General features: G+C 50.0%; 1 protein-coding gene across 2 annotated transcripts; it reads right to left on the bottom strand.

Annotated features, from left to right (window-relative positions):
- Positions 1 to 1,240: 1,240 nt before the first annotated feature.
- CLEC3B (C-type lectin domain family 3 member B) lies at positions 1,241 to 9,616 on the bottom strand. 2 transcript variants are annotated; one of them, XM_010298781.2, is made up of 3 exons: positions 9,364 to 9,616; positions 4,549 to 4,647; positions 1,241 to 3,229 (listed from the first exon to the last, which is right to left on the bottom strand). In XM_010298781.2, exons 1-3 carry the CDS (start codon positions 9,467 to 9,469, stop codon positions 2,829 to 2,831), a joined length of 606 nt encoding a protein of 201 aa, XP_010297083.1. In that variant the 5' UTR covers positions 9,470 to 9,616; the 3' UTR covers positions 1,241 to 2,828. The 2 variants fall into 2 exon arrangements, with proteins under 2 accessions (XP_010297083.1, XP_075601712.1); XM_075745597.1 differs by having other exon boundaries at positions 4,549 to 4,650; positions 9,364 to 9,615.
- Positions 9,617 to 12,264: the final 2,648 nt, after the last annotated feature.

Raw genomic sequence — 12,264 nt, 5'->3', positions numbered from 1 at the left:
AGGTCAGTTTTGGCATCCTGGGTCCAACAAGTAGGGCAGGAGCAAAGCCACCCTTCCCTCTGCTCCTCCCAGCTTCAGAAGAGCAAAACATCTGTGAAGAATGGTGCTGGCAGGAGTGTAGCTATGTGAAAACCGAGAGGAAGAGAGATACGAGCAACTTGTTATTCTCTAGATTTTGACAGATTGACTCTTTAACGTCCTCTCTGGGAATATCCTTTGGCATCCGTCTCCATGGCTGTTTTTCACATTGCACTCCACACAGAGATGGTCCAGCTACAGCACCCGCATCTTCCCTGAAGCTCAGCATTGCCAGGGTCCATGGCTTTCACATCGCCTCTCTTTAGTTCCTGGGCTCGCATAAAAGACCTCTGTTTATTTCTCTGACCACACAGTTGTGTTTTAAGACGTTGTGGTTTATGACCAGTCAGGATCAAAGCTGGAAACGCTTCTGACTTTGCTGCTTTGCATTCATGTATATCTCAAAACATGGAGGGATCGTCTGCCAAGGGAACTAGAGGATTCATACTGAGACAAGCTGGCTTGTAGGGTATAACTATGACCTACAGCAAAGAGCCTTGGAAACCTTCAGGATCAGGGTCCAGAGTAAAGCTAGACAAAGGGCTGTGCTCTTGTGCAGAAGAGACCTAATTTCACGTGCAGTTCTGCCACAGGTGAAAACTCCTAGACTGGTGTGAAGCACTGTCTTCTTCATGTATGGCCTTCTCTCCTTTGCAGGATGCTGAGGAGGAGGAGGAGGAGGAGGAGGAAGAAGTCATCACTGCCTCGGTGGGGGATGGAGAGGGATGCTTGGTGCCACTGCAGCTCTGCTTGTGGCGGAGGAGGTGGGAGGCAGCCTGGGAAGTGCGGGCTCCACTCTGGGAACTGAGGTGCTGCCTCCCCCCAGCACCACTACTGCTGCCAAACGGGGCGAGGGAAGGACCTTTCTTCTGGGTTGGCTCGTATTTTGGAGTGACATTTCCCCAGCAGCAAGAGGAGGCGAGGAAGGAAATCTTATTTGCCTATAAAAGGATTCCCTGCCTGTATCCTGCATGTGGCATGTGACTGGGATGATAAGAGGGGAGGTGGAAATCCTGTAAACCATATCCCAGGGTGGGAGGCTCTTGCTTTCTGCTTTTCCCCTCTGCCTTTGATATCTCTGACCCTCTGACAGGTCCCTGGAGCTGCTCCGAAGAGAAATGCAAGGAGAAGCAAGCATTCCAATCACATTGACGCAACTCCATTCCTTCAGCAAGCTATATATATATAATTTTATTTTATAGTCATTTGAACAGCGGAGAGTTTGGCAATAGTGACAGCCTTGAAGTGCGCACTCTGCATTTGTGTGTGTGTGTTTTGATCCCTCCAGCTTGGCTCTCCCACTTGACATCTTGGAAGACCCACCATCGTGCTGTTTTTAAACAAAGCAGCAAATTGAAATACCTCTCCCATGGGGTCCCCAGGAGCACCATGTCTTGACACACCAGACCTGGCAGCGCAGGGGATGTGACCCAAACTGGAGGGGTTATTACCAAGCTCTGATCTGCAAAGAACCGTTGATACCTTTCGGCCAACAGCCAGCAAAGCTTCGTTAAGCTGTCAGGGTGGCCTGCACTTCTTTCCCATCATTGCTGTTTATTTCAATTTTATTTTTTTTCTTTAACTCTCTTCTCAGTAAAAAATTACAGAGTACAGACCTTCAGCTGGGCATGACTTTATTGGCACAAACAGCGCTCAGCAGATTTATGTTTGCTGAGGACTGTGCCTGGATCAACAAAGACTGGAGTATTTCAGCTGGGTTTCCATCACTTAAACAGGGTGTGTGATTCCTAAAGCCGCTAAAGTGAGTCTTCTTGGAGTTTATTTTCAATGGGCTTGTCTTTTACCCCTAATAACATTACATTTCTGTGATTTACCTAATATTTTCACCTTCTATTTCCAAGAAAACATTTGACTGACTATGCTGTAAGTCATCACTGCTTCCCCCATGATGCTGGAGCAGAAATAAAGCTTCTGATGGGATTTTTTTTTTTTTTTTTTTTTAAAGATCTCGGAGTGGGTCTAGCTCTCCCACTGAAATCAGCGAAACTGGCTTCTGACTGATGAGAAAAGGACACAAAATGGGGAATGTTTCCAGAAAGGATGCCCTTCTCAGTAAGTCAACCCATGCTGTTACTTGCTGGCTCATTCATACACATAGTTGGACAAGTTGGACAACCTGTTGAGCAGCTGGTATTCAGCCAATAAGCCCAATTGTATATCTCAGTGCAAAGCAGGAGTAAATCCTTCTACCCATCGAGCCAGGACCTCGATCCCCAGGAGCCTGAATTGGGGCGCCGTGAGGGACGTGAAGATCTATCCCACGTACCTCACTGTCAGGGCTTACGGGGAAGCAAAACAGGAGAAGAAAGCGGGAACTAGCTATGCTGGTGTCCCAGTGAAGCTCAGCAAGATGGGAAAGGACATTGCAAAGTGACAGCCCCGGGCAGCTGAGGTGGCTGTTTGCCAGGCTGGACTGCTGCACTGGTTCTTTGCTGAAACAAATGAGCCGTCCTAATAAATTCCCTGTGTAAAAAAATATATCTATAAATCGTGCCTTAGTAAGAACAATGCAGCTGCTAATGGGGCTGGATGTGGCCAAACAAAATGCTCTAACGCTCTCTAATCTGATACCGAGCCGTGACAACTTTCTTTGGAAAGAGTGACTCTACTTGAACATGTGCGCGCGCGTGCATGCGTACATGTACACGTACACATACCTATAGCTTTATAATCCTGCTGCCAAAGGGGGAAGACCCGGGTTGCGGGTGGGCAGGAGGGAGCCCCCGCCGCTACACAATCATGAACTGGCAGACGTAGGGCAGCTGGTCTTTGCACCTCTTGTCGAACCACTTGCCAATGGCGGCCCCCGACAAGGCGGCGCAGTTTTCCAGCTTGCCACCGTCGGGCTGGGTGGTGATTTCAGTCTCCCAGTTCTTGTAGCGGATGGGGCCACCCGTCATGTCGACCCACTTGCCCTCTGCCGCCATGTCGTTGAGGCCCAGCCAGATCTCCACCTCGGAGCCGATGCTCTTGCGCATGTAGTCGTAAAGGGCATCGTTCTCCTCCCCGTTCTGAGGGGTGCTGAGCGTGCCGCCCTGCGAGATGCAGTTTTCACTGGCCTCGTGGTACGTCTTGGTCTCCGAAAACGCAAGAAAGCATTTTAGATGAATTTTGGTGCCTTTCAGGCAAACTGAGAGGTTACCACACAGAAAAAAAAGACAGAAAGGGAATTGGTTTTAAAAACAGCACCCAGGCAGAGGCAGTAGCAGCAGCAGCAAACGCAGCGGCCAAACTACAAACTTCTTTTCTTAGGCAACACGGGAGTCCCAGGTGCCCTCTCCCTCCTACACAGGGCACGGCTGCAGGGACCTGCCTTCCCCGTCTGCAAACGGTCGGGAAAAATGGACCTCGGGGTGCCCCCATCACCCTCCCGAGCTGTGCCACTGCCGGAAAAGAGGCACAACGTGGTCCTCCCAACCCTCCCCCTGGCCTCGCTCCTCCCTGGCTGCTGCTATGCTTGCTCTGAGGAGTTTGTTGGGGGTCAGGTTTGTGATGGGCGCTGCCGGGTGTTGGAAGTGTTTTGGAAAAAAAGCCTGCAATTTCAATTCAACCATCTTAATTATGCAAGCATCAGAAAAATGTCTTTTTTAATAGGTTTTGATGAGAAGTGTTGTGCTTGCATAGCTTGAGGTCTTCAGAGGAAATTTCTACTTGCCTCTGATTATATTGTTAAGAATATAATTTTTATTTATTTTTTAAGCTCTAAACCCTGAGAGAGCAGAGTACTGTAGCCAAACAATAACTAATCAGAGCCACGCAATAATATCCAAACCAATGAATGTGAGCTTGGAACTAAAGCCTTGATTTTGCTTGTGTTCCTTTTCTTTTAAGGAGAAAATTCTCCTTAACTTGCATTTTCATCTCATTTCTGTTTCATGTTCTGCAAATCCTTCTCCTATCAATGTCGGTGGAGTTTGTACAGAATAACCGTGGAGCACAGCTGGAAGATGGACATTTTACAAACACGCTGTATGTGTTCAATGAAGCATGGTGAGACTGACCTCCATGAGTTTCCCTGGGTAATACCACGGTACATATAAGAGACCAGGTCACCATTTCACTGGGGTTCAGACAAAAGGCTAAGCTACATTTGACTGAAGTATGGAATAATCCATTACTCATCCCTCTGATTCATAAAGGAAAATGAATATTTGGCTTAGCGTCATAGAAATATTCACAGCTTTACAAACGGGAAGCTCTCGCACATAAAGAGGGGGGCCATACACTGCATAACTCATGTCATTAAATGCTTGAGGAGCTTCATCTGCCTGGAGGAATTGCACCAAGTCCACGCTTTGCTTTGATGCCCCAACCTCTGTCCCTGAGATGGACTCCTTGTCGCAGGGCACTTGGGCATCTCTTGTTACAGTGTGTGGGGCAATCATAGCCACTTTATAAGCAGCTCCTCTCTCAAAGCAAAAGCCATGCCTTCTTTAGCGAGTCCTTTACCTGTCTGGAGTGCTTGCTTTTCCTTCAATAGAGCAACCTCCTGAGAGATGTTGTCAATCATGGCCTTCAGGTCTTCAATCATTTTGAGGCTCACACCATCTGTTGGAGAAACCAAGGGAAGAGCATATACATCGGCTGTGTCAGCCGGGGAAGCAGCCGAAGCTGTTCCTATCATCAAAACTCCCCGTTTCTCTGCCCTCAAAGACAAACAAAAGGGATCTGCAAAGTCAACATCTGCCCGCTTGGACATCCATCAAAGCGAGTGTTTGCCTGCTAGTCTGGTTCCACCAGCAACCCAGTTTTCCCAGCTTGGTTTTTGGGGCTTTGCACCCCATGGGGCTTTGTGGGGAGATGGTCTCCAGCTGCTGCAGTGCTGGAGTGTGTGTGTGTGTGGGGGGAGTCGCACACATGAGCATCGCAAGGTGGAGCCCCTGTGTAGGGCACTCATCTCAGGTGGTGCTGCACTGGGCTCCCAAAATGCAGGAGGGTACCATATGATGCTGCCCTTCCTGAGCAGGAGTCCTGCCGCACACGAGTGTTTTGTGGGGAACTCAAAGCTGCTGCTGAATAGGATTTATTGTTTTCCTAAACTATTCAAAAACACGTTTTTTCTCTCTCTCTCTCTTCACAGCACACCTTCCTGGCTTTCCTTAAACACCCTAATGCATGATTTTCTCTGTATGCACTCCTTGCTGTGCCCTCACGTTAGTCTGCTCTCATGGGTGTGTTGGACGGAAAGCGTTTTGTTTGCCAGGCTGATGCTCGGCAGGAAGGGGCTGGAAGGGCTGCAGTACCTCCACTACATCTGCCCCTGTACCATCAGCCACCCCATCCCTCAGCCCACCCACCACACCATCCCTCAGACCATCACAGCTGCCTCTGCCCTGACTCTGCCTTCAGCATCCCCCATGCGGGTACCCAAAAATTGGCCAGAGCTGCTCTCCTGCCACGAGAAGAAGAAGCCTCCTTGGCTGGGGAGTTGGTTGCAGCCTGCTACTAAAGCCTGCATCTTGCTAGGTGTGTCGCCTCTGCAACAGTTCCAACCACCTATTAATTGGTACTTGGATTTCTCCTGTTTAGGAGCAAAAGGACCATTGCATCTTGGAGGTGGTGGGAGACCAGATATTGAGGTGGTTTTATTCATTATGCTATTTCTGCTGCTCCTATTACTTTACCTTGCCTGGCATAAGCTGCTGGTAGTCCTCATGGGGTGAAAGGAAAGGGGACAATTTGCCCACGAACACAGTAGGACAGGCTTCCTCGAGAGTCAAGGAGATGAGGAGCTGAGGCACCAAGCCAGGTAAGTGGGGAAGCGGCTTGGATGCGGAGCAAAACCACCAACCCAAAGATTACATGGTGCCATGAATATGAAAAGCCAGACACATCAGGAGGAGGGCATTCAGCTGCTTTATTCATTGCTCAATTATCCTTAATAGGTTCACTTAACACTGAGGCACTAGTTATTATTTTGATGCCTTTGATGAAAACACTTTGTGGGAAACAGCTAATTAATGCCTTTTTTTTTTTTTTTTCTCTCGATGCAAGCCTCTCTTGCAGCAGAACAAACGTCCCTTAGGTTTAAGTAACATCCAAGGGCCATGGCAGCATCCTGCCAATGACTCTCACTGGGGCAGCTCCTTACGTTGTTCCAGCCTGGTTTGCTGGTGGGTTCCCATCTAGAGGGTCCTTGTCACACAAGATGGACACATCTCCTTGATAACTACCTAGAGCACCCCGTCCCTTTTCACAACCTAGTTTCCAAGCCCTGGGCCACAAGATGTTCCTACATCAGTGCGTTCATTCGAACGTTGCAAGGAGAACAAGGAGTGGTTAATTTGCACTTCAGCTACCTCAACAAACATCGAGTTTTCTGTTTTATTGCCAGAGGTTTTCGTCTCTGCGCTGTCATTTCCTCAAGGCTCGCCGCCTGAAGCCCGTGATCAAGGCTATTGGAGCTTGGGTTTGCTGTGACTGAAGCCAGCGTGGGGGCTGCCAATGCCGCCCGTGGGACCTGGAGCGGGTCCTGGCGTGGCTAACCGTGAACAGCAGGATTAAGCGTGGGCAGAGGCAAGATGAAAAGGAGACTCACAGAAGGATGTGGGTCACAACGTTGGTTTGAAAGCCTGGCCAGTAATGTATTTGACACTGCAAATGGAAGCTCTTGCCCGTTTTTCTTTGTTCTAATTACATGCTGAATAACAACTGAATCCCTCTGAACTTCATTTTGATTATTTAACTATCCCTATATGAAATTTGGACCTATATCTGGGTTGTTCAGCTTTGCCTGGGCAGGCGTCATCTGGTTTGTTCCTATCCAAACAGGTTTCTGTCTCCCGACAGGGCGAGCATCGCTCTGGTTCACAATGTCTGTCACCAAGCCTCCCCAGCCATCGGTATTTCTTCTGACATCAAGTATTTCCCTCAATGTCCCGGCCAAAAAAGTCGGGTCCTGTTTTGCAGTCTGTCCCTGGATCACAGGAAGGGACCGAACACACAAATGGTCACAGGCATTTTCTGGGAAGAGCATCCAGACTCCAAGATTACACAGGAATTTGGGGCAGCCTCAGGAGCGGTGCCCACATCAGCCCCTACCCGCTTGGTTTAAGCATCCGGACTCTGATGGCTGACTCCAATTACCTTAAAAACACACGAGAGCTATGCAAAGATGTTCCCTCCCACATCCCCAGCACCCTGCCGCAGCCATGACCAAGGGCAGCCCCCCCCCCCCCCAGGGCTAGCAGGTCCCCGACCTGCACCCCTGAGCCAGGGATTTGGGGGGTGCCACTGCCCGCCGTGGCTCCTGCCCCCCGCCCTGGGCACCCTTTTGGGTGAGACTCCCATGGCTGTCAGAGGAGGCAAATCCCATCTGCTCCCCAAGACATCAGGGTTCAGGGAGAGTTTGCTGAGCTGCTGCATCTGGAAAAATCACTGGGGAGCAATTTGAGGGGGGAAAAAAAACCCCAACAGCAGGCAGAGTGAATATGCTGTCTCAGCATTTTCTAAATGCTATGGTTTGGCTTTCTGATGTTGAAACAGCACCATTTTTGTTCTGAAGCAGATCCAAATGTAAGCAATAATTACAAAAAAAGAAGAGAAAACAAAACAAAAGGGGGGGGGGGGACAAAGGGGAAAAGGAGAAAAAAAACTTGGCTCAAATTACCGTTTTCTTTTCTAACATTTGTGGCTTGGCAGCGCAGATTAAAAAAAAATAAATCCAGCCAAACACCCCAACCCTCCAGTGGCTTCACCCTGCAGGATGCACCCCGGTGAAGGGCAGGGGGTGAGCTGGGATGGGGGGGGCCTGGAGTGGGGACGGGATGGGGATGGGGCCAGCGGCCAAGCCCCGGCCCCTGCAGCCGGTGGGCAGGCAGGCTTGGATGTGGCAAGGGGCTGGGGGAAAAGAGGAGGGGGATTTCTAGAGCTTTCCTCCTTCTTCTGCCAGCCACCCCCTGGCATTGATAAAAATCAGAAAAATGTTAACCAAGAAATGCTGGAAGTTTCCAGTAAAGGCAGGGCAGCTGACCCACTGTATGGCTTCGAAAAGAAACCCCAAAGCTCTCAGGAGAAATTGCCACCAGTGGTTGCAGAGGGCTCGATTTTCAGAAAAAAGAAAAAAAATTGTGTCGTCCCCCCACCCTGAAAAATGTTTTTAAATTGGAACCCAATTTTCCTGTCAAAAAGGTGATTTTTCTCCCAGTTTCTTGTTGCCAATGGGTTACAAACAGCAGTTCCAGTGACACAGAAAGCAAAATAAAATTTCTAAAAAACTCCTCTCTCTCTCTCCTGGTACCTCCAGTAAGTGCAATGCACGTATGTACCCTATACCAGCCCAAGGGGAAATTTTTGCTCTAGAAAACAGCCACAGACCAGAGATGTGGAATATGCAGCTATGCGGTAATTTCATAGAAAGATCTAATGGGAGAAAAAGGAGAAATTTCTCAAGGACAGGATCTGATGAAAATAGCCACCGGGTGAGTGTAGAGTGCAGCCAGGCCAAGCGAATTCCTGGGATGCTTCTTCCTCGCTCCCCACTTCGTTCCAAGCAGCCAAGCGCCCGCCAGGAACGGTCCAAGCCCACGCGATGGCAGTCGGACGCATCAGGCAGGCTCACACGCCACCGGGCTGCAACGCAAGCAGCTGCCTTCCCTGCCTTCTCCTATAATTAACGTGCATTGAGTCGGAGGGAGAAAGGATGGGACAGTAGCAAGAAAAGAGAAGGAAAAAAACCCCAAAAACCAAACACTAGGGAAAAGAAAATATAAGCATCTTTTTGTGTGCGTTGCCCTCTGGTAAGCCTGAGTAGTCACAGCTTGCGTACGGTTTGACATACACCCGGGGCAAGTGTTTTAAACTAAAGATGCATGTTGATATTTAATGGATTATATATTATCTGCCTACTCTTGTCTCCAAATCTACAACAGCTGCCTGTCAGCTGCCACTAATTTGCTTCTGAAAAATGAATGAATAGGAGTAGGGGGTCATAAAAAGGGAGATTTTAATAGAGGAAAAGTTTGGAGTGAACCTTAGCGATAACATGGAAAATATGTTGTCCTCTGAAGTTCAGACCAACCTGTCCTATCCAATTTACTCAAGGTAGGAACCCACCAAAACATTTCAATATCCCTGCTGTTTTACAGAAGGGTTACCCACTCATTCCCATGGGGGGGGCGGGGGGGGAAGACACTTTATTAGGTTTTTAGATGCTTTTTTAAAAGTTGCATGAAAGCTCTATCAACTGCCCAAATGACCAGGTTAATTCCATCCCCCCCAAGACCCACCAGGTTTTCTTGCCGGGAAGGTGCCGCTGCTCCTTACCTTTCTTGGAAGCCACCGGTTTTTGCCGGACTTTGGAGTTTTGCTGGCCGGAGACCTGGGCAAGAGAGAGGAGGCAGAGGAGCAGGCAGGCTCCCCGGAGCGCCATGCCGCTGCCGTCCGGTGCCGAGCGGAGGTGGAACGGCTCCGCTCTGCCCTCAGACAGCCGGCTTAACACCGGCTGGAATCAGAAATGGCTGTCCCAGAAAGCCGCCCGCTGAGCCCTGGCCAGAGGCAGCCTCCCGGCCCCGGGGGGGGCTCCGGCAGCTCCGGCCAACGCTGAAAACATCCCAGCGGGTTTGCATTTCTTAGCATGCTGCTTGTTTTTGTTTTTTTTTTTTTTTTAAAAAAAGGAAGAAGGGAGTGAATGTACTGAAAGTCTGCTAAGCTAAACATAAGGAAAGGCTGTGGAATGATTTCCTATGGATTTTAGCAAAATGCCACGGGTTTGATCTCATGTGTCAGTGACAGCAACGACGATGTGAGTGAGGCGTGAAACTGAGTTTGGGTGGCCGAGGGAATAGAGGGGGTCAGCCTGCGGGGCTGCCCGCAAGGGATGCAGGGAGCACCAGCAATGGTGGAGGGACCATGTGGGGGGCCTGAGCCCCCCAGCCCCTGCCACAGCATGATGGAGGCCCTGCATGGAGATTACTGGTAAATTCTCCCAAATTTACGTTGCAGCATAATGCTTCGGTCCATGCCCACGCGGGGTGGCTTGGTGGCACCCTCCCTCAGCTGTGGGACCTGCCTGGGGCTGGGGACAGTGTTTGCCCCCCTTTTCCTTGCAGCGACAGCTGGGGACAGAGGGTAGCTCCCAGCCCCGGGCTCAAATTCCCAGCCCTGGGGCAGCTCCAGCATAAACCACTGTCCTCGAGGGGGGGTGTGCCTGGGGTGCGTGAGGACAGCTGCACTGGCCATACTGTCCCCTAGGACCATGTTTTGGCAGACCTGGGCAAAAGCATGGATGAAGAAAGTTGGGAAGATGTTTGACCTGCTACTGCAGATGTCCCAACTAAGAGGAAGGCTGCTCCATCTCCCTACCAAGTGCATTGCATCTGCCTGGTGCAGGACCGCTTCCCTCCTTCCCTCTGCAGTACTCACACCTTTGAGAGTCAAAATCTGCAGGTGCTCTTTGCACTTAAGAAACCTGGCATGCACCAGGGTCGATAATCCAAAGTATCTCGTGGCCAGGACTGTCAAAGCACCGAGATGCTTCATGAGGCATGGCAGCTCTGAAAAGCTGGTTGATGCTTCACACCCACCACCCTGGAGTCAGGCTGAGTATGTGGGGGGGTCCTCCCTGGGGTCAACTGAGCGGTTAGGCAATCAAAAATAATTAGAAATTTGGGTCTTCATCCAATTTTGGGAACATTCAGGCTTCTAAATACCCCAGAGCTGTAACAGAAGACCGTGATGTGCTGGACTTGGGATGGGGGGGGCACATCCCACTGAGCCATTTGCCCCGAGTCCCCCTCGCAGGGTCTCAGCCTGATTTCAGCAAAGTCCAGCTGGTCCAAGAGCAGCCCTGCAGCCTAAATCAAGACCACTGCCACATTTTTTGGGTGCTGGGGTTTTTCAGCAGCTGCAGCACAAGCACGTGAGTCTTGCCTGCAGGAGGAACAGGAACCTTTGAGCAAGTGGAGGAAATTCGTGTAGAGAGGGGAAAGGACAGAAAGGCATTTTGAAGAACAAAGAGCTCTGGGCATCAGCCATTAACCTTAAATCTTTTTCTGAAAAATTAAGGCAAGATGCCACCCAGCACAGTGTGAACCATTGGTGTTGTAGGCACATAAAAGGTGCCTACGCCTGGGATGATAAACAGCGGTGTGGCTGGAAAAAGAGCTGCCGTGATTTAGTTTGGCCATAACTGTGTTACCCTGCCTCACACTTTGGCTGAATAAGGAAAACCCTGCCCTTATATGCTACCTGAATAGAGCTCCTTTGCATTCCAAATTTTTGAAGCCAAGGAAGAACGGGTTTGATTTTCTCTCCCTTTTATCACACACAGAGCCTCACTCTGATTTAAGCCAGAGAATATATATTTCGAGGATTTACCGTTCTCCTGCCTGGACTATGCCAAAATGGTATGGAGCCCAAGAGATGCCAGACATATATACGTTCCCTTCTCTTGACACTTAAGTAGCATTGACCTCTCCAAAGCACTTATGGTAACTCAGCACCTCCCAGTTTTCCTTGGCTCCAGATCTGCTCGCCTGCCTTTGCTTTGATTCATGTTCTGCCACACTAGGGAATCAGAATCATAGAATGGTTTGGGTTGGAAGGGACCTCAAAGATCATTTAGTACCAACCCCTCTGCCATGGGCAGGGACACCCTCCACTAGACCACGTTGCCCAAAGCCTCATCCAACCTGGCCTTGAACACTTCCAGGGATGGGGCATCCACAGCCTCTCTGGGCAACCTGTTCCAGTGCCTCACCACCCTCACAGTGAAGAATTTCTTTCTAACATCTAATCTGAATCGACCCTCCTTCAGCTTGAACCCATTACCCCTCGTCCTGTCACTACACTCCCTGATAAACAGTCCCTCACCATCTTTCCTGTGGGCCCTTCAGGTACTGGTAAGCCGCAATTAGAACTCCCCAGAGCCTTCTTTTCTCCAGGCTGAACAACCCCAACTCTCTCAACCTGTCCTCACAGGAGGTGCTCCAGCCCTCTGATTAGCTTCGTGGCCTCCTCTGGACTCGCTCCAACAGCTCGATGTCAAAAAACCCAAAAATGTTCCCATTGCTGCTGCACGTGAAACAGATGGCTCTGATGGGGAGTCTGATGGTGATCCCCAGCCACAGGTTTCTGGGTGGCTGGGACCTGCGGGAGCGTTGTGCTTCTCCGATTCCCCAGCTGAAATGAGAAGGGCAGGAGGTTAGCTCTTCTCCGAGCGTGAAG

This window comes from Balearica regulorum, chromosome 2 (assembly GCF_011004875.1).
Source record: "Balearica regulorum gibbericeps isolate bBalReg1 chromosome 2, bBalReg1.pri, whole genome shotgun sequence".
Classification (NCBI taxonomy): domain Eukaryota; kingdom Metazoa; phylum Chordata; class Aves; order Gruiformes; family Gruidae; genus Balearica; species Balearica regulorum.
The sequence above is the reverse complement of the archived record's forward strand: the minus strand, read 5'-3'. Positions and strand labels throughout refer to the sequence as shown.